Below are 22361 nucleotides of genomic sequence, written 5' to 3'. Positions count from 1 at the left end.
GGCTCGCGGCGACGCCTGTCAGCGCGGCGGGCTGGCCAGGAGGTTTGTTGGCCTCCCCGGGCTCGGCGGCGGGAGCGGGCCTCGCCGGCGGCGCGCCCGGGTTCCGCGGACACCCACCGTGCGCGCTCACGCTTGGGTGTAACTGGGGTGCCGTCTCCCATCGCCGCGCGCGCGTCGAGAACCAGAGCCTCGAGTGAGGACCACACTGGGCAATTGGGGGCGGCTTTAGTTCTCCCTCAGCATTTTCCGTCAGCGACCATGCAAGAGGCCCTGCTGCTGTTGCCTTCCTTTAGTGTCTCAAACGGAACCTTCCCGACCCTCCCCCTCCAGCAAAACGGTGCTGGCCACCTCAGAGGTCTGTGGGGTCCGAGGTCGTGTCATTCACCGGGCTTTCCCGGCTCATTCGTGGACAGTAGATTCTACATTATTTTTCTGGACATTTGGATACCAGTTTATTCAGCTTAAAACATGTGACCTTGTCGCCAAAATCATCCATTCTTACCTGGTCTTGAAGGACTGACAAGCCACGATTTAGACGTCCATATTTCTTTAAAATCACAAATGAAAACAGCTTTTAAAAATCAGAATTCCCTAGTCAGTTATGTTGGTGACTGACCAGCACTTGTGTTTAGTGGGAAAGTTTTGGAAGAAGCTTTAAGGAGCTTCTTGGGCCCCTGGTTTTACCGTGGAGAAGGCGCAGGCCGCTCTCGGGACTGGATCTGGACCGGACGTGCCGCCTCCCCGTCCACCTGCCTCGGCCGCACGCTGCCGGCGCGGTTCCCTGTGGCGCGAGGAGCGTTCCTTGCAGATGAAATGGCAGATCACAGCGCCGCCTGCACATCCAGCCATTCGCCCCACCAGCCCATCCCATTTTCAGTCAAGAAATGCTGACTGAAAGTATAAAGATGATCAGTTGCCTGGCTCCACCGGTGCGTGGGAGCAAACCCAGCTACAGCGACGGGAATGGAAGGCACTCCTTTTCCACCGAAGCTAGGTTTTCCCACGGCCTCCTGAAGAAGGATGAAGTCAGGTTTTCAATGTTTTCCCAGGTAGACTTGCAGTGGTTTCACAGAAGTAGCCTTCATGTTATAAACTCTAACGAAAAGCTCTCCCCTTGGATTGCTTTTTATCAACTAGTCACCCTCTGGAAGAGACCTTTAGTTTTTGAAAGGTGTTTGGAGTCCGGCCTTACCCAGCGCTGCTGGTTCCCAGCTGCTGAGATGTACCCACAGCACCTCCAGGTCCCAGCAACCCGTCGGTCCTCCCCGATTTCTTTTCACTCCGGCAGCCCAGCGGCGTGCAGCCTGGCTCTACCGAGGAAGACTTGTGAGGTAAGTGACCTGCCTGGTGCAGCTGTGATTTAGATTGTGAGTGTGGGAAAAGCAAGGCAGCGGCCTTTTCTGATTGCCCAGAATCGAGAGAAAGTGAGCAGTGAAAACCAAGTGTGAGGAAGAAGAGTCATTCTATGTTGTTGTTGAAGAGAGTTGGCCAGTTGGCCAAACCCAATGATTTCAGTGAAAAATTCCGTTAGGTAACTGAATGATCTGGGTGGGGTGTTCTCATCAAGTTCAATGGTTTCCTCCTTTGTGTGTTATGTGCATCTCAACTGTCTTTTTGTAATGGATTCTCAAGAGGCTACGATATTATCAAGGAGGGACAAGGAATTCTTACCGGGCTCTGCTGATTAAAAAATGAAAAACAACAACAACAACAACAAAAAAAACAAGTTGACATTCAATTGAATGGAGAGGCAGTTTAGTCAAATCATAAAACTATAAAGAATCTTAACAGGCCTTCTGTTTGGATCCTGTATCTAGGCTACTGTTATATACCCTGCTCATCCAAAAAGATTATTGTATTTTTAATTTTAAAACATCTCCACAACTGCAGAATTACAGCCTCCTCTGACAACCAATTTAAGTTTAATCAACCGAGATTCTGTACAGTTGACCAAGCTCAGTTCCTTTTACACAGGAAATGAGGCTTGTTCAGAGAGAATGCCTCAGGGGTTACTGGAGACGCACATGTGGGGAGCATAGTAAAAACTTCGGCCAGCTGGTTAATTTTATGGAAGGCAAGGCAGGATTAAACGACATTCACCACACAATTCTTTGAGACGTTTCATACCTGTAATTTACAATAAAAGGACATACAATCCTGTAAATAGATTTGTTAATTATTAGTCTACTAAAATTATATTTGATCTTATAATTGGGTTTTTACATGATACTCTTTGAAGTTCTGGTCTGTGGTCTGTAATAGGAAAGAATCTAACAACACAAATGATTCTGATACTTTACTTTTCAAAATTACCCCCCTTGGTCATACAAATCATCTGGGGAAGGTTGTTAGAATACATATTTCTTAGCACAGCTGGAAGGTTCTGATGCCAGAGGTCAGAAATGGGGTGGGAGTTACCCCACGTGAGTCAAAGCAAATGATCCTCAAAGCACAAGTTGAAAAACTCCATCCAAAACGGAGAAGAACCGTTTTCCATTCCAAACTAGCCTTGTATTTCAGAAAATTTAAAGAGTCAAGTAAACATTTAGGAAAAGAGTCCTAGATTCCAGCTGAGAATAGGGACAGGGGCACCATTTCCAGATTCACCTGGAGAGTAGGGGAAGCCTCATCTTCACAAATATCCCCCGAAAGAACCAATAAATCTGAAATTCTGAGGAATTCATACTCCTTTTAAAAGTATAATGTATAATGCAAATAATTCTGGATGTTAGCTAGTAAATCACTTGTTAATGGACTCACTTTAACAGATAATTGTTTTCTTAAATTTTTTAAATATAATTCTTTATTGTTGAAAGTATTACATATGATCCCTTTTTCCCCCATTGACTCCTCCAGTTGGCCCGCCCCCTCCCCTCTGCCCCAGGCCTTCAGCACCCTATTGTCTGTGTCCGTAGGCCATGCATATATGCATACAAGTCTTTGATTGATTACCTGCCTTCTCTCCTCCCGACCCCCTCTTCCCTCTGAGATTCCGCGCTCTATTCCATGCTTCCATGTCTCGGATCCAGTCGGTTCATCTGTTTATTTTGTTACTTAGATTCCACATATGAGTGCGATCATGTGATACTTGTCTTTCTCTGACTGACTTATTTCACTTAGCATGATCCTCTCCAGGTCCCTCCATGCTGTCTCAAAGGGTAAGAGATTCTTCCTTTTTACTGCTGCATAGTATTCTGTGGTATAAATGTACACAGTTTTTTTATCCACTCATCTACTGATGGGCCCTTGGGCTGTTTCCAGACCTTAGCTATTGTAAATTGTGCTACTATGAACATAGCGGTGCATACATTCTTTCTGATTGGCACTTTGGGTTTCTTAGGGTATATTCCTAGAAGTGGGATTTTTTATTGATTTTAGAGAAAGAGGAACGGGAGAGGAAGAGAGAGAGAGAGAGAGAGAAACATTGAATTATAGTTTCACTTATTCATTCATTCGTTGGTTGATTATTGTATGTGCCCTGACTGGGGATCGAACCCATAACCTTGGTATATCAGGACAATGCTCTAACCCCGTGGTCAGCAAACTGCGGCTCTCAAGCCACATGCAGCTTTTTGGCCCCTTGAGTGTGGCTCTTCCTAAGCCTTAGGAGTACCCTAATTAAGTTAATAACAATGTACCTACCTATATAGTTTAAATTTTAAAAATTTGGCTCTCAAAAGAAATTTCAATCTTTGTACTGTTGATATTTGGCTCTGTTGACTAATGAGTTTGCCGACCACTGCTTTGGGCAATCTGAGGGTAGACTCAAAAGTTCTGAGGAGTGGATTTCAAAAAGAGGTGGATGAGCAGCAAGAACCAACAGATTCTTCACTGTGCCACTGCAAACCACCCTCCACCTTTGACCTTGATGTTGGTAATTGCTTTTGCTCTTTGCCAAGCATCCTTAAAATGAAAGGCAAATTCTGTAGCTTCCACTTTCTTGGCTGTACAAAGAACTTTATTCCTAGAATAACTGTATATGCTTCTGTTTCTTTTATGGTTGCCTTGATTCCTTTTTGGAAGAAAAGGACATTACTAAATTTATTTCTTTGGCCAGGCTAAGAACTTTGAATCAAAGCAGAGTCCTTCTCAATTCTGTGGGGAGATGGATAAAAGCTTAGGCCAGCCTAGCTATCTTTGATTCCTGGCTGTACTCTTTACTAGTTTTGTGACTTTGTGTCTCCATTCTGTCATCTGAAAAATAGGGCCTAATATAGGGAACCTACATTATAATATTGTGAAGATGATTAATGAGTTTTCAAAATAGTCCTAAGAACAATAAGCATTCAATAAAAATTAGCTTAATTTAATCTTAAATATTTTAATGCTTTTAAGGCAGCTTTGTTTTCTTAATTTTCCCTTTTTTCATATCTAAAGAAACCAATACTTCCTATGTTAGAAGGTGGTGCTCACTCTTTTAGAGAATCCTGAAACTATTTTAAACATTACCATTACCTTTGCTAGTGTTTTATCACTTTGACTTAGGGGGTTTTTATAGCCAAAACAAAAATTTTTAAATTAATAAATGTGTATTTTGATATTCTGGAGAAAAATTGTCAGTACCAAAACAGCAAAGGCTATTGTCCTGTTTTGGAGTTTTGGCAGTGAGGAGGAAGAGATGCCCTAAGTTTAAAAGACATGACTTAATGATACTCGTACCCCCACTAGAATTCTGGGGCAGGTTAGTGGAAAAGAGGTGGCCCTTAGAGAAGTCAGTGTGTTTCATACCGTTTAATCATTGAAAACATTTTAATTTCGCAGAACCACAGAGGGCAGTTAAAAAAAAAAAAAAAACCAATAGTGAGAATTTGAGTAAACCATGGCTAGTGCAAATAAATCTCAGGGTTAATCAGCACATCCTTCCACAAGCACTAGGTGGTGCTATAAATTTAGTTTTGAGATTCAAAGTACTACCTCAGGAAATGGTTGTCTTTATTCCACAAATATTTACTATGTAATGAACAAAATATTAAAAATCTCTGTCCTTGTGAGGATGGTGAGAAGAAAGAAAAATGATAAACATAGTAAGTCATTAGAAGCATAGTATTTTAGAAAGTGGTACATGCTATAGAAAATAGAGCAGGGAAAATGAGATGAGGAGGCAGTTGCAATTTTAAATAGGCTCACCAGCGCTGAGGCCCTAAGACTTAAGGCTGGAGTGGTCTGGCTTGTTTTCAAGAATTGCATAGAGACCAAGGTGACAGGAGAGGAATGAGCCAGGAGAAGTCTGACTCTGAAGAGGGAGGAAGAAGAGGCTATGTTGTGTAAAACCTTGTGACCTATTGTGAAGACTTTGACTTTTACCTGGTTTTGGATAAAAATACCTTTAATAGAAGTTAAGATTTCAAAAAATGTTGATAAGAACCATAACATTTATTCCCTAGAAACAATGTTATAAATGCCAATCAGGCTCTCCCATTTCATCTACAATGATTAGATTTTTTTAAAAAAATGGAGACAACCCAAAGTGCCCAGGAGTGTTATTCAATAAATTATGGTTCATCCATTTGATGTCTAGCACCAAACAACTGTAGAAGAATGAGATAGAGTTATACATACTGACATAGTGCGTCATAGGGCGAGGATGGGAGTAGGGAGCAGTGAAATACACATCTAGCAGAAAAATACACATCTGACTCCATATGGATAAAAACGTGTCTGTGCGTGTCCACCTATTTATTTGAAGGCATTTAAAAAAGACAGGAAGGAAAGGCACCAAACTGTTAGTAGTAGTAATCAGTGGGTGTGGAGTAAAAATGGGTAGAATTGGAGGAGAGTGTCATATTTAACTCTATTAATGTGGTATTGAATGAATTTTTTTTGAATATGTGTTGATTTTTTTATTTTATTTTTTTTAGAGACAGAGGAAAGGAGAGGGCTAGAGAGGTGAAATGTCTGTTAGAGAGAGACATTGATTGGCTGCCTCCTGCACACCCCCTACTGAGGATCGAGCCTGAAACTCTGGCAGGTGCCCTGACTGGGAATCAAACCAGTGATCTCTAGGTTCATGGGTTGTCACTCAACCACTGAGCTGCACTGGCCAGGCTGACTGGTCCTTTTTTATGTCATTGATCTTCTCACTAAGTTCCTTGAAGTTTCCATTTATATTCCTTAAGCATCGTTATAACCATTGTTTTGAACTCTGTATCTGGTAGTTTGCTTGCTTCCATTTCATTTAGTATTTTTTCTGAAGATTTCTTCTGTTCTTTCATTTGTTTCTTTGTCCTGCATTTTTGCTACTTCCCTGTGTTTTTTTCTATGTATTAGGTGGAGCTGCTATGTCTCCTGGAATTGGTAGAGTGGCCTTGTGTGATAGGTGTCCTTCAGGGCCCAGTGGCTCAGCCTCACCAATCACTGAGCTAGGCACTCTAGGTGCACTGCTGTGTGGGCTGTGTGCACTGTCCTGTTGTAGTTGAGCCTTCATTGCTGTTGGCATCACTGGGAGGGATTGACTTCCAGGCCAATTGGCTGTGAGGACCAGTTGCAACTACCGCAGAAGAGCTGCTATATAGGAGAGGCTTGCTTCAATGGGGCTTTGGTCCTCTCCAAATCTACCCCTTGAATGTGTTGCTAATGGATGTGGTAGGGTTGTAATCTGACTTGGTCTGAAGATGAACAGTGGATGCACTGGCTCTGAGGACTCTCTGGAGGTGCAAAGTCAGCTACTGCCAGGGCCACCCAGCACAAGCTATAGAGTGATCTGCAAATGGCTGCTACTTCTATTGGCCTTGGAGGTTCCCAGGAGAGACCAAGCTGTGAACCAAGGCAGGTTACTGCTAGTGCCAGGCCTGGGGCCACTTATCGTGAGGTATGGGGCACGCTGATGCCAGCTGCTGCTTGTTTGAGAAATTTTAGGAAAGTCTGAAGCCTGAGCTAGGACAGGCCATTCATATGGAAAAGCCATTGCAAACAGCTTGGGTGAGATTACTAATTGTGTGGAGCAGTGTCTCAGGGAATTATTGGGGCCTGGCAAACAGTCTGGGCCAGGTTGATGGAGACTTGGATATGACGAATGCCTGTTGGTACTGGAGCCAGGAGGTCTCAGCAAAGCAACAATGACCTCTGCCAGCACTTTTGTCTGGGACAAAACTTTCCCCCAATTCTTGCCCTGATGCCAGACAATTTAGTTCCTCCCCATGTGTCCCTGGATCTTTTCAAGCTGCTGCCCAAGCGCTGGAGTTCAGAGGAGTGAGTCTGAGTAAGTCTGTGCACCATCCCTTTAAGAGGAACTGCTTGGGACTCTAGTAGCCTGTGTCATTCAGCCACAATCCCCACTGGTTTTTACAGCCTGAAGTTATGGGACTACTCTTCCTGGCACTGGAATCCTGGCCTCAGATACCTGGTGTGGGGCTAGGACCCCTTGCTCCTCGCAGAGACCTCTGCAGCCAAAACATCCCTTTCTATTAAAAATATGCCACACATAGGTGTCAGACCAACCCATTCTATGACTCTGCCCTTTCTATCAGTTTCAGTGTGGCTTCTTCTGTAATTCTGTAGTTGTAGGACTTCCATTCAGCCTGATTTCAGGCAGTTCTGAATGATGGTGGTTCTGTGGTTTAGTTGTAATTTTGATGTGGTTGTGGGAGGATGCGAGTATCATGTTTACTAATGTCGCCATCTTGACAGGAAGCCACAAATCATTGCATGTCAATTTTAAAAATCAAGGGCCTGCTATGTGCAAAGCACCATATTTTACTGAAGACCATTTTAACTAATTTGAAAATATAAAAATATGAAACTGTGCTCTTGAGATTTGTGAATAAAGCCTGAAAGGTTTCTAAATGTTACAAATAAAGTGAACCTTTATTTAATATCTCCTATGTGACAGGCACTGTGAGAGGTGCTGGGAAAGATAGAAGAGTGTATGAAACAGCCCGCACTCTTCTAAACCTTGTAATCACTGGGAAAGATACCTTGTGTCACAACTAACAACAATGGAACAACAGAGTCCTACAGATGTGAATTGTTTAACAGGACTTAGGATTTTTACATTTCAAGCTCAGATTTTTAAAGTGAATCTGCATCTCACTTTTATTAAATTTTCATTACAGAATGCCATAATGTTTTCTAATTTGTGGATTACCCTGGAGTGATATATAACTGGTTCATAGAAAACTAGGAGTACCTTCACACACAGAGCTAGAGGGGAGGGAGGTTGGAGGAATGGGTGAAAAAGATGAAGAGATTAAGAAGTATAAATTGGTAGTTACAAATAATCACAGGGATATAAAGTACAGCAAAGGGTATATAGTCAATAATCTATATATATAAATGCCTAAGCAACCAGAATGACCAGAACAACTGGTCTGTATGATGTGCACTGACCATCAGGGGCAGACGCTCAACACAGGAGCTGCCCCCTGGTGATCAGTGCGCTCCCACTGCCAACCTCCCCTAGCCGGCCAACCTACCGCATTCTCTCCCCCCAGTCACCAGGCCCCGATCACCTGGTCGGGGCGGGGCCCCAGGCTTGGATGGGAACTGGGGGTGGCTGACGGTTGACGTGGCCCCTTTCCCAGGGGGGTCGAGGGCTGGCACCTTCCATGGGGCCAGCAGTCAACCTCCCACGCCCCGTCCCTTCCCCCAGCCAGCAGGCCTCAGTCAGCCTGCTGCCCACCCGTCTCGGTGGCAGCAGGGCAGCAAGCAAAGGAGGAGTGAAGGAGGAGGGAATGGAGGAGGAGGGAACTGCGTGGTGGCGGGGCACCAACAATGGCAGAGTTGGCATCTGGCATCCATTCCTTCCACGCCCAGCCCAGTGACCGTCGCCTCCTCTCCAGCCTGGTCCTGATTGACCTAGCTCTGATCGGCCATGGTCGCCAGCCAGGCCTAGGGACCCCACTCATGCACAAATATTGTGCACCAGGTCTCTAGTCTATAATAATAAAAGCGTAATATGCAAATCGACCAAACAACTGAACAGCAGAATGACCATATGGATGACCTTCCAGACGACCACACTATGACACACACTGGCACCAGGCCAGCCAAGGTGGGCGCGATGCGATTGGTCGGGGGACCCCGCCATTCACCCCACAATCACCCTGCAGAGGGAGGCCCAGGCCACCCTCTGTGGGGCGATCGATGGGGGGGCTCCACAATTGATTGCCCTGCAGAGGGAGGCCCAGGCTACTGGCTGGCGGGCAATCGATCGGGGGTCAGGGGGTGTGCTCCACAATCGCCCCAAAGAGGGAGGCCCAGGCTACCCAGCCGGTGGCACTGCGGCAGGAGGGCAGGGCTTCCCTCTGCGGGGCGATCGATCTGGGGGCCCCCTGATCAATCACCCCACAGAGGGAGGCCCAGGCCACCAGCCAGTGACGCTGTGGCAGGTGTGCGGGGCTGCCCAGTGATCATCCAGCAGAGGGAGGCCTAGTCCAGCCAAGCCTGTCACTTGCAGAGGGAGGCAGCCAGTTGAGGGGGAGGGGGGGGGAGCGCTGCACAGATGGCAAGCAGTGGCAGGGGCAGGGCCAGCTGCCGGCAGCCAGGGGAAGGAAAGCCCGGATAGGTCCTGATCGCCCGCCAGGCCTAAGGACCATACCTGGGGGGTCCTGGATTGCGAGAGGGCGCAGGCCAGGCTGAGGGACCGCCCCCCCCCCCCCCGCCCCCGCCGCACGAATTTTGTGCACCGGGCCTCTAGTATTGTAATAACTATGTATGGTGCCAGGAGGGTACTGGAAGTATCAGGGGAAACACTGTAAAGTATATAACTGTCTAACCACTATGTTGTACACCTGAAACCTGAAATTAATACAAAATAATATTGAGTGTAAACTTAATTGAAAAATAAAACATTTTTTTAAAAACATTGGCAACAATAGTAAACCCACAGCAGTTACATTGTCTGTCCAATTTGCAGATGTCTTCTTCCTAATCCCATCCATCCATCCATTTGTTTGTTCACTCATTTAACAAATATTTATTAAATATCTACTTTGACATTGTTCTAGGAGACACTGAATGTATAACAGTAAAAAATAAACTTTTATTTTCAAAAACACATTTAACATTTAAAAATACTGACAGCCTCAAATAGGACAGTGTAATTCCTATGCAAAAATAAAGTACAAGTGTCATTAGAGCTTTGTTTATTGCATTTCTATCTTATGCTCACAGATTGTGAGCATAATAATTATATGGCTGATTTATTTTTTAAAAATCTCTGCCAAAACACCTAAGACAGTGGGCATTTTTCCCACTGATGTTAATGATTTGGAATTTAATTGTAATACACAATTAGAAAATAAATGATAAAAACCTGGGTGGATTTAGAAGTTATAAAACAAAACATAAACCTCTAAATTTTTACTTATACATGTAGATGTTTATAATACAGACTGTACAATTTTATGATTCCTAAAATATCTTCATTGTCAATTGTCAAACTTTTGTTTCTCATATCAAAATAACTGTTAAAAGTTATTGAGGATAAATCATTTGCGAGGTTTCACAACCTTTTTCTTAACTGATCAGTACACTTTATATCATGAGATCATTGGTGAGGATATTACAGTGGTTGTTATTTGATAATGTCTATAAAATAGGGAATTTCCAAACAGAAAATCCAAGTCAAAACTCTGCCACTTGCTAGCTGATGACTTCTATAAATTACAACTGAACTCTCAGTTTCTGTTTTCTCAGCTACATATAGTGGAGGATTTGTGAAAGGATTAAATACATATATGTTAAAATGCTTTAGAAGCTATAAAGCAATATAGATAAATAACATTTATTAGAAACCAACTGTATATATTAATGGTGAAACACTGTTCTCAAGTGAGGAACAAAAGAACAGTGTCTGTTTTCATCATCACTATTTTCAACATTTTTCTATACTTGTAGACCAGCATTGCCCAACTGAACTTTCTGCAGTGATGGAAATGTTCTCTGTCTATGCTGGCCACATGTGGGCTAACTAAATTTAAATAAATTTAAGGTTTAGTTCCTCAGTTGCACTAGCCACATTTCAAGTGCTCATTAGCCACATGTGACCTGTGGCTATCATATTAGGTAGTGCAGATATAGAACATTTCCATTATCTTAGAAAACTCCATTGCATGAGAAGTTCTGTTGGTCTGCAATTATAGATTAACTAGAGGCCCAATGCACAAAATTTGCACAAAGGGCTCAGCCCTCGCAAGCCACAGTGGCTGCCTCGGCCCTTGCAGCCCCGGCTTTGTCCAGAAGGTTGTCCAGAAGGACGTCTGAAGGTTGTTCAGCTGTCCAGTCTAATTAGCATATTACGCTTTTATTATTATAGATGTTTAATGTTAATCACATATCTATCCATCCATCCATCTTATTTATTTATTTATTTATTTATTTTTTATTAAATATATTTTATTGATATTTTACAGAGAGGAAGGGAGAGGGATAGAGAGTTAGAAACATTGATGTGAGAGAAACATCGATCAGCTGCCTCCTGCACACCCCCTACTGGGATGTGCCTGCAACCAAGGTACATGCCCTTGTCCGGAATCGAACCTGGAACCCTTGAGTCCGCAGGCTGATGCTCTATCCACAAGCCAAACCGGTTAGGGCTGTCTTATTTATTTTTTATTTTAAAGTTGCAGACATCAACAACTTTTCCCTTAAGCTCATCAGCATGCATATCATTAACTATAATTCAATACTTGCTTATACTTTAATAGATAAAATTTTATATACAGTGAAGAGTACCAATCAATGAGAATTGACAAATCTATACATCTGTGTAATCCAAACTCCAGCAAGATATAAAATATTACCATTACCCCCCAAGCCTCCTCATTCTTCCCATTTAGTCTCCACCTCCATTCACACCTTTTGATTTTTTCAATATAAACTCGTTTTGTGTATTTTAGAACATTACATAAATGACATTATACTTTTTAATGAATTTATTTTATAGATTCTTAAGATTTTTCTATGTAAATAATCATGTCATCTGTGAATAGAGACAGTTTACTTCCATTTTAATCTATATGACTTTTATTTCTTTTCCTTGCCTCATTGCACTGCCTTAGATCCAATATAATGTTAAATAGAAATGCTTAAAGTAAACATCCTTGCCTTGTAACTAATCCTAGGGAGAAAGCATTCAATATTTCACTATTAAATATATGTTACCTGATTATTTCTATGGATGCCCTTTATCAAATTAAGGAAGTTACTTCTAATCCTAATTTGTTGAAAGATTTTTTTAAGTCATGAATATTTTTCTGCATCTGTTAATGTGATCACAGCTTTTTTTCTGTCAATGTGATGGATGACATTGATTGATTTTTAAATATTAAACTTGCCTTTCTGGGAAAAGCCCCACTTACTCATAATACATTATCCTCTGTGTATGTTTCTACACTCAATTTGCTAATGTTTTAAGGAATAAAAAAAGTCTGTGTTCTTAAAGGGTATTTATGTATAATTTGTTATCAGGGTTATTCAGGCCTTATAAAACAAATTTAGAAAGCCATTCCATTTTCTGAAACAGTTTGTATAAGACTAGTATTGTTTAAGACTGCTCTTTAAATATTTGATGAATTTCATTAGTGAACTTGGGAAAGAATTTGATAACCAATTTTGTTTCTTTTTCTTTTTTTTAATCCTCACCGAGGATATTTTTTCCATTGATTTTCAGACAGAGTAGAAGTGAGGGAGAGGGCGGGTGGAGAGAGGGAGAGAAACATCCACATGAGAGAGACTCATTGATTTCTTGCCTCCCACACACACCCCAGGGATAGAACCAGCAACTGAGGTATGTGCCCTTGACCAGGAATTGAACCCACGACCCTTCGATCCACGGGCCTATGTTCTAACCAGTGAGCCAAACTGGCCAGGGCCAATATTTTCTGTTGTATCTTATCTTAGTTTTGGTAATCATAGCTTTTAAAGATACTTATTTTATGCAAGTTATTGAATTTATTGGTATAAAGTTGTTCATAATCCTTTATCTATTTAATGTCTGTGGTCTCTGTAATGGTAACACCTCTTTATCCCTAATATTGGTAATTTGTGTTCTTTTGTTCTTGATCAATCTGTCTCCAGGTTTATTAACCTTGATTAGAAGTTTAGAACTTTCAGCCCTACTTCCTAACCTCTGGGGAGGTGAGATAGAGATTGAGGTCAATCACCAATAGCCAATGATTTAAACAATGATGCTTACGTAATGAAACCTCCACAAAACTGGGTTCAAAGAGCTTCCTGATTGCTGAACACATTGAAGTGCTAGGAGGGTAGGATGGTGGCTCAGAGAGCTTCCTTTCCCCCATACCTTGCACTATGCATCTCTTCTATTTGACTGTTTCTGAGTTATCCTTTATAATAAAACAGGAAACATAAAGTGCCTCCTGAGTTTTGGGAGCCATTCTAGCACATAACTGAACCTGAGGAGGGCTCATGGAAACCCTGGATTTATGGCCAGTTGGTCAGAAGTACAAGTGGCCACCTAGGATTTGTGACTTGTTTCTGAAGTGCATGCAGTTTTGTGGGACTGAACCTGTGGTGTTTGTGTTAACTCCTGGTAGTTAGTGTCAGAATTGAATTGAATTGTAGGGCACCCAGTTGTTGTCTGCAGAGAATTGGAGAATTATTTGGAATGGAAAACCCATATACATTTCATGTCAGAAGTTTTGTGAGTAAAACCCTGCTCAGACACCCTGGTCAGTGTGCTAAGTGGTTAGAGCATTGCATTGAAGGGTTCATTTCCCAGTCAGAGCACATACCTGGTGGGAGGCAACCAATCAATGTGTCTCCCACATCTATCTCTCTCTCTCTCTCTCTCTCTCTCTCTCTCTCCCCCTCTCCCTCCCTCTCCCTCTTCATCGCCCTCTCCCTCTCCCCCTACTCCTCTCCCTCACTCCCTCCCTTTCACTCTCACTAAAAATCAATGGAAAAAATATTCTCGGGTTAGGATTAAGAGGGAAAAAAAAACTGCTCAGACTATCCTGTCAGTCCCAGCTTAAAATGCTACCCTGGCTTCCCCTTGCACTTGAATTCATTACCATGATTTTTATAAAAGCCATCCATTATCGAGCCCAGCCTGGTTCTCCAAATAATAGCATCTGGTACCACTCACTTCCCTTTGGCTATTGCCTTTTCTTTCTCAAATATTCCAGTGCTTTTCAGCTGCAAAACCTTTGTACTTGCTGTTTCCTAAACTGAATGTTCTTTCTCAATATCTTGGCATGCTGACTTTCTCTCATCCTCAGCATCAGCTAAGATGTTACCTCCTTAGGGAGGCCTGCCCAACTGTTATACTTAAAGACCCTCTCCCTACCTACCTATCCACCCACCCCTCTTAAGTTTCATCACCATCACCTTGTTTATTCCTTTTAATGAGTTTATCACTCCCTGAGTACCTTGTATTGTTCAACACTGATCTCTAGTACTTAGAATTGTACCTGGCACATATTAAGTGCTCTATAAAAATCTGTTGAGTGAACACTTTTACATATGAGAAAACTTTTACCCCCATTTTCAGAGAAATTCTTTCCTACCTTTGATTTTAACAACTCATCCTATCTAATAATAGACGAACATGGTAATTGACCATACCTTCGCTACACCTCCCATTGGCTAATTGGCATGATATGCAAATTAACACTACGGTGTCGGGTGAATTTCCCGCCAAAATATAAGATGGCGGTTCGCATCCGCAGGTAGGTATCTTTGTGAACGGCAAACAAACAAATATTTGGTAATACGCAGTTACAATCGGCCCGAGTTTACACGTTTCCCGCACTCCACCGCAAATCTATATGAACCGAGTTAAGACGGCTCCCGCGGAGTACGCGCAATTCACGCGAGCCGACTTAACTCGTTTCCCGCAATCCAAGTGTTAACCACCAACAAAGATGGCGGTTAATTTGCATATTGGCAGCTGAGAGCGAAGACTGAAGACAATGTGGAAGCGAAGCGCTACAGAAGGGAGCAAAGTAGAGGCAGCGGAGACAGGAACGGAGCCAAGGCTGCGGAGACGGGAGGAGGGAGGGGAAACCCAGCCGCAGCAGCTGGGAGCGGGAGGGGAAACCCAGCTGCAGAGGCTGAGGGTGGGAGGGCAAACCCACTTCAGTGGGTTTCGCTCCCTTCTCTGCTTTGCTCCAGCCACAGGAAGCCCTATTTATTCTTGCAGAAATCTTCCTGCAACGGGCCTCTAGTCTATATATAAACTGGTATTATGTAAATCCAGATAAAATCAACTCAAGACAAATAAAAATATTGGAATGTCCTCTTGATAAAGAAGAAATTGAGGACTGGAGTGACTCCAGCATGTGCTATAACATCCTTTCAACTTGCACCTCTGAGGCACTACTCCATGGGGGGCACTACTCGGAGTTTCAGCGAGGCTTTTTCCCACCTTATGCACTGTTGATCCAGCTTACCTGGCTCACCTGCTTTTTTTTTTTCATTCTTCTAATTAATGTATGAATTTATTTATTTATATACTATTGTTCGTTGCCTCTCTTTCCACCTCTACCTCACCCAGCACCATGGTGAGCTTCATGAGGGCACGAATCCTATTCTATTTATTCTGGTACTGAGTAGGTACTCAACCAATTGTCGAATGAGTGGATGAATGAATGAATGTTTCAGAGGAGAGAAAGGAATCTGGGAAGGGCATGAAGTCTCTCTTGCTCCAAGTCTTCCCAGATTAAGTTCACCCCCATTTTTGTACAGCCTATCTACTATAGGTAAAACCTCCATGCGGTATAAAGTTTACTAGTTTATTCATTCTTGAAAGGTTCAAGTCAGTGGTACCGGACAGGCTAAGAAGCCTTCTCAGATGGCGAATAAAGAAAAATTGAATTTATTAAAGGAAAAGGTGTTGGTTGATGGAGATATCCAAAGGAAAGTGGTACAGAGCACTGAGCCAAAGGGTATTGGGTACATGACGGCAGCAAAAATACACTTAGGACAGTGAAACAAGGAAGGTCATAAAAGAAGCAACAGGGAAGCTTAGCCTGGGCTGCTTGGACTCACAGAAAAGTCAGAGAAAAGGGGGCCTTGGAGACAGGGTCAGGAGGGTAGCCTGGGACGAGCTGCTGCTGTCCATTGCTCTCCTGTTTGCAAGTCTCATGGGTTCCCTTAGAGGTTAGGAGATGCGTGCCTGTGGGGGAAGAAGAGAGAGATAGGAGAGTGCCCACTGGGTCCTTTGTCCTGAGCATTAATCTCTCTCTTGCAGGTGGAAATCTTAGGGGAGGTCTCAGGGAGTATCTCAATAGAATATTCATCAGCTCTCCAGGTATGCTCTTCAGGGTCGTGGTCTCCACTGTTTGTGCCAGGGCAGGGCGTCATTTCACAGTCAATGAGCGGGTTCTGAGGGCAGCCACAGTGTCACTTGTCTGGTTTTGCTACTTTTCTGGGCCTGGAGCTGAAATACAACTGAAGCTTGATGTTATGTTTAGGGAGAAAAAGGTCAGGGGTCTAAACTTCATGACCAGTGGTTCCCAAACTTATTTGGCCTACCACCCCCTTTCCAGAAAAAATATTACTCCGCCCCTGGAAATTAATTTTTAAAAAATTTTAATAGCAGAGAATCGAAGATGGCGGCATAGGTAAACACCGGAGACTGCCGCCATGGACAACCACTTCAAAAATACAACTAAAAGTCGGAGCGGACATCAACCAGAACCACGGGAAGGCTGGCTGAGGAGAGTCTCTTCAACTAGAAGCAAAAACAACAGCATTCCGACGCTCAGGGGAGGCGCAGTGTGGAAAATTTAAAGGTACGGCGGTGCAGTGGTGAGGGTGCGCGCGCAAAGCGGGCTGGCGGCTGAGGGCGCGATTGTCGTTTTCAATCAGGAGCCAGTCTCAGACTCTGGGCTACAGATCCGGGCGAGTCTCTAGGGACCCAGACTCAAACGGGAGAAGCGGGACTGTCTGGCTACGGCCCCTCCGAGGTTTGCAGCGATTGCTGGGACAGAGAGGCAGAGCCACTGGGGACGGACTGAGAGCGGCCATAGCTGCTCCCTCCCCCCCGCCCTGTTGAGCCCGCCCCGCCCAAACCCTGCGCACAGCCATTTGCCGATCGCCTCAGGCAAGGGCTGGACTAGCGCCTCCCCTGAGGACTGAAGTTTTCCCACAGCTGATTTCCACCGCCAGTCGGCCTGGTGGTCAAATCCCTCTAGTGTTAACTACAACAATTAAGGCTTGGCTAGAACAAGACTGCGCACAGAGACCACAAGGGGGTGCACCAAGAAAGCATAAAAGATGCGGAGACAAAAAAACATGACAGAAATGGAGGATATGGAGCTAAGAATCGCAATTTTGAGGGCTTGCCATAAATTTGTGCAGAGCCTCACGAAAACTAATGAGACCCTCGATGCTACGATAAAGAAATTAGAAAGTAAGCATACACGGACTGAAATAAAGAATATTATACCCAATAGCAGACCAGAGGAGCACAAGAATCAAACCAAAGATTCGACAAAAAACACCCAATTGGAAAAGCAAAATGAAAAAAGAATTCGAAAGTGTGAAGATAGTGTAAGGAGCCTCTGGGACAGCTTTAAGCGGACTAATATCAGAGTCATTGGAGTGCCAGAAGATGAGAGACAGCAAGATATTGAAAACCTATTTCAAGAAATAATGGCAGAAAACTTCCCCCACCTGGAGAAAGAAATGGACTTACAGGTCCAAGAAGCGCAGAGAACCCCAAACAAAAGGAATCCAAAGAGGACCACACCAAGACACATCATCATTAAAATGCCAAGAGCAAAAGACAAAGAGAAAATCTTAAAAGCAGCAAGAGAAAGAGGCTCAATTACCTACAAGGGAATACCCATACGACTGTCAGCTGATTTCTCAACAGAAACTTTGCAGGCCAGAAGCGAATGGCAAGAAATATTCAAAGTGCTGAATACCAAGAACCTACAACCAAGATTACTTTATCCAACAAAGCTATCATTCAGAATTGAAGGTCAGATAAAGAGCTTCACAGATAAGGAAAAACTAAAGGAGTTCATCACCGCCAAACCAGTATTATATGAAATGCTGAAAGGTATCCTTTAAGAAGAGGAAGAAGAAGAAAAAGGTAAAGATACAAATTATGAACAACAAACATGCATCTATCAACAAATGAATCTAAGAATCAAGTGAATAAATAACCTGATGTACAGAATGAACTGGTGATTATAATAGAATCAGGGACATAGAAAGGGAATGGACTGACTATTCTTGGCGGAAAAGGGGTGTGGGAGATGCGGGAAGTGACTGGACAAAAATCATGCACCTATGGATGAACTCAGTGGGTGGGGAGTGAGGGTGGAGGGTGGGGTGGGAGCTGGAAGGAGGGGAGTTATGGGGGGAAAAAAGAGGAACAAATGTAATAATCTGAACAATAAAGATTTAAAAAAAAAAAATTTTAATAGCAGTTACTCATTGCCCCCAAATGCACCTGTGGCCATCACCGCCCCCCTGGATCGCTGCAGCGCCTACCAGGGGGCGGTAGCGCCCACTTTGGGAATCACTGTTCATGACCAAGGATATGCGAGGGGAAGATGTTACCTTGGAGCAAGGTTCTTGTTTTGTCCCTTGTTAGGCATTGGGCTTTCTGTACTTGGCCCATGGTCCTTGCTCTGCTCACATCTGTCTAGCAGTTGTCAGCATGGCTTTACTTGTATATCTACACACCATCTTACATGTGCCTGTTGATGTTTTGTATGTGAATCTTTTGTTCACTCTAGAGCTTGCATAGGAGAATTTAGCGTAATGTTTATGACATCATGAGGGGATAAAATCTGATGAGGTTGAGTTCCATCCTGTAAAGGCTATTTCCTCTATGAGCAGACTATTTTTCCTGAAGAAAAGTCCAGGAGTTGTTTAAAAGCATGATAAAGCTGGCCATCAGGAAGGGACTGGGAGAAGAGCTACAGCAGAGCACAGAACTAAAAGTACCGTACCTTTTGCAGGGAGCGGCCACTTCAAAATCTTCCCAATCAGCAGCTGTATTCTTCTCTTAATTTCAGTTTTTCTTAAGATTACAAATTTAAAACATTCTGTTCTTGGTTATTTTTCACAAACCTATTGTCTTCATGGGAACCCCCCAATCCCTCAGAGGGAAACTTTTCTTTAAAAAAATACAGTACACTATGTTCTTTTCTTTGAAATAACTATGGTGAGAGAAATCCTTCCCTTTAATAACTACGTTGAAGCCATGCTTTTAAATTGCTTGGAGATAGTTACATATGAATCTTTATATAAATTTCTATCTCTCGCATTTAAAACAAAAGATGAAAGAAGGGAATTTTCTTATTAATTATTTAAAATACTTGGTGCAACTGTTTCTTATGAATTAATTCAGGCACTTGGAAGACAATTACACTCAGCGTTAATAACATTGCCAACCTTTTCCAGTATGCTGCACTCCAAATACTATTGTGCTTTCATTGACAACATTTACTATTACATATGCATATGAAAAACAGGAATTTTCATCAGAATTACCGTAATAGCATTAAGAGATTATTACTTTTTCCAATTTCTTTGGAAGGAAATTCACTTAAATTAGATTATTTATTACTTGACTGCTTTCCTATCTTGCCTGTATGTTTAGGTAACTGGAGTCCATGAAAGTATAAACTTCAGAATAAAAGCATGATTTTATGCATTAATGGTTTCAAATAAAAGAGGAGTGCTAGTTTGTGCATCACTTCTTTTGAGAAAGTTAAGTCTGTGTTCTGCTTAGGAGAGATAACACATTTTGTCCCTGTAGGTGGCCCCCCTGGTGTAGCCATTAGTTGCTAATTACTTTGCAAACAAATAAACAATTAACTCCTCAAGCTGCTGACCGGGTGTTCATTGACTTGCTAAAACTTTCTAAGACAGGATTTTAATTAGAGACATTCTAAATCCTGCCCCCTTGTCAGCAGAGCCCTAACGTGACCTGCAGGAAGATCACCGCCCTGTACGTGTGGGGCAGACCCAGCCAAGAGGTGCACAGAGGCCAGAGCTGCCGACCTGTGCAGCCCACGGGAGGATGTCTCCTAGCCTTCAGGAGGGCGCTCGGCTTGGGGAAAGCAAACCCTCACCCTGCTCCTTTTCAATTGAGAGCATTTTAGGACTGGACCAGAAGAAAGACAGTGTTCCATCCATGAAACCCCACCGGCCTTGGGCAGACACCTGCAGCTCCTCAGGTATGCTTAATTTTTAAACTCTTTTATTTCTCTTGCACTGTTTAATCTGGCCTTTAATTTTATATTGCCTAGAGTTAAAAAGAAACTGCAGTTTCATCCAGTTACATAACTAAAGTATCTAGGACTTTTAATATCTCCAGCTGAGTCCTATGGGAAATAAAAAGACTATCAGCCTTGAATCCAGTGGGTATAGTGTTCACTCACAGGAAAGGCCACACACCTGCAGATCTCTGTGTTTATTTGACACATCAGATATTCTAAGTGTTTTTTCACTGAAAAATAAGTGGCATTCAGAGACCAAAAGGTCCTCTATCACCAAGGCAGGATTTTCATTTTGATTTGCTTTTTGGTTTTGTTTGATGAGAGGTCAAGTCTCTTGTGAAACGCAGAAGAATGTCAATAGAAAAATTAAAGTCAAGTTCCTGAAATTCTTATAGAACTTTGTTGAATGTAGGATTGGACTTCTAAGATGGGGTTTATTTTTCTGTTTTTAGGGAAAGATGTTAACCTATATCTACATGTCCCAAGCCTTCCAAATGGGATTTTATTCTCTTGTACTGTGGATCACCCAGTGCCAGAAGAAAGAGTTATGAAATATGAAAGTTACTTTTCAACCTCAGAAAGACTGTCTTTGAAAAGAGAGTTGAGTTGGTATAGAGGCAGAAGACCAAGAACTGCTTTTACTCAAAACCAGGTGGGAAGTTTTTTCAACTAATAATAATACAAAGACTTAAATTGACACCCTGTTGAGCAAAAGCCCATTCACTTTGGGATTTCAATTTAGGCGTTATTAATAAAACAACAGAATGTATCATTTTTAACAGTTTGTGGGTAGTCATTTTTTAAAAAGACATACAAAATAATTGTCCAAGATTTAAATGAAATTATTTTGCTATACAAATTAAAGTCCATTTTATAATGACATTCCAAGAAGCAACATTTTAAATAACTATTTCCTTATTCTTAGATTGAAGTGTTGGAAAATGTCTTTAGAGTAAACTGCTATCCTGGCATTGATATCAGAGAAGACTTAGCTCAAAAATTGAATCTAGAGGAAGACAGAATCCAGGTAATTTTCAAATTTAGTTGTTATTCCTGATGATTGAAATGTTAAGAATAATGAAATAATGTTTCTGAGATCTATTTTATTTCTTCTTAATTTTAGATATGGTTCCAAAATCGGCGTGCCAAACTGAGGAGGTCTCACAGAGAATCACAGTTTCTAATGGTGAAGGAAAACTTCAACACAAATCTCTTGGAATAGATAGAAACTAAACTTGTGAAGTTATCTTCCAATTGCAGAACCCGAAGAACCAATGGAAATATCAAGTTTTTTTTAAATGTGATGTTTTCTTTTCTGCATTTAATCTGAACATTGTCACTGAAAATATATTGTAAATAATTACTATATCATGGTACCTGTTATACTCGGGCACTTTTAAATATAATAAAGGCCTTTTCTATATATTTTAATAAACATTTTCAGAAACAGCCAGCTATTTTTTCAGTGAGCAAATTTAATGTAATAAATTAGTTTGCTAAAATCAGTAAACTCGTGACTAAGTGGCTCCACAAACTGAATTCTGTACATTTACAAAATAATTCAAGTAAAATCATCTGGAGAATGGCACAAAGGTGTGGCTTGTTTCAATTAGTTTCCTTCAAATGCATTTTGAAGCGTGATTATGCTTTAATAGATGATCAAATATGATTTATTCATAAATCTTATTTTCTCTTGATTTCTGGCATGAATCAGTGAAAATTTTTCACCATATAGCAATACAAATCCTTATAGAATGCCAGTTTCAGTTTTTAAAAAAAGCAAAGTCATTATACCAAAGTAGAAATATAAAAGTATCAGTTGTCATATTCATACCATTGCACAAAAGGATTGAGCTGCAAGTAAATGCAAATTTTAAAATATTTTTCTAATTCATGTAATGCTGTACTTTAATTTCATTCCTTAAAGTGATAATGAACATGTGGCTTATATCTATTTCTAGTGTAGTGATTTCCAATTGGCTGTATATTTTGTTACAAGTAATATGTTGACTGAGAAGGTGGGATAAGACCTGCCTTGCGTATGTACTCTGACATACTTGTTGGAAATAATCAGGGCACTTTCTGAGACAAAAACTATGTATTTTCTTTGCATTTGCCATTGTACCTGTCAATTAAAGATGCAAATAGATTTAAATAGCATCCCAAGAAAGGAGTCTTACCACTGAAAATCTGGGTATTTGTTTTCCACTTAAT

General features: G+C 42.0%; 1 protein-coding gene across 3 annotated transcripts; it reads left to right on the top strand.

Moving 5' to 3' along the window:
• The first annotated feature begins 194 nt into the window (after positions 1-194).
• HESX1 (HESX homeobox 1) lies at positions 195-21667 on the top strand. Of its 3 annotated transcripts, none has more exons than XM_070390820.1 (5): positions 195-1331; positions 19842-20105; positions 20600-20799; positions 21073-21174; positions 21271-21667. In XM_070390820.1, the coding sequence occupies exons 2-5, from the start codon at positions 19949-19951 to the stop codon at positions 21367-21369; spliced, it is 558 nt and encodes a 185-aa protein (XP_070246921.1). In that variant the 5' UTR covers positions 195-1331; positions 19842-19948; the 3' UTR covers positions 21370-21667. The 3 variants fall into 3 exon arrangements, with proteins under 3 accessions (XP_070246921.1, XP_070246922.1, XP_070246923.1); XM_070390821.1 differs by lacking the exon at positions 195-1331 and adding an exon at positions 16426-16697; XM_070390822.1 differs by lacking the exon at positions 195-1331 and adding an exon at positions 16685-16697 and having other exon boundaries at positions 19839-20105.
• Positions 21668-22361: the final 694 nt, after the last annotated feature.

Source organism: Myotis yumanensis, unplaced genomic scaffold, assembly GCF_028538775.1.
Source record: "Myotis yumanensis isolate MYYU_CA2020_CCGP unplaced genomic scaffold, mMyoYum1.0.hap1 SCAF_14, whole genome shotgun sequence".
Classification (NCBI taxonomy): domain Eukaryota; kingdom Metazoa; phylum Chordata; class Mammalia; order Chiroptera; family Vespertilionidae; genus Myotis; species Myotis yumanensis.
Note: the sequence above shows the minus strand (reverse complement) of the source record. Positions and strands in the feature narration are given on the sequence as shown.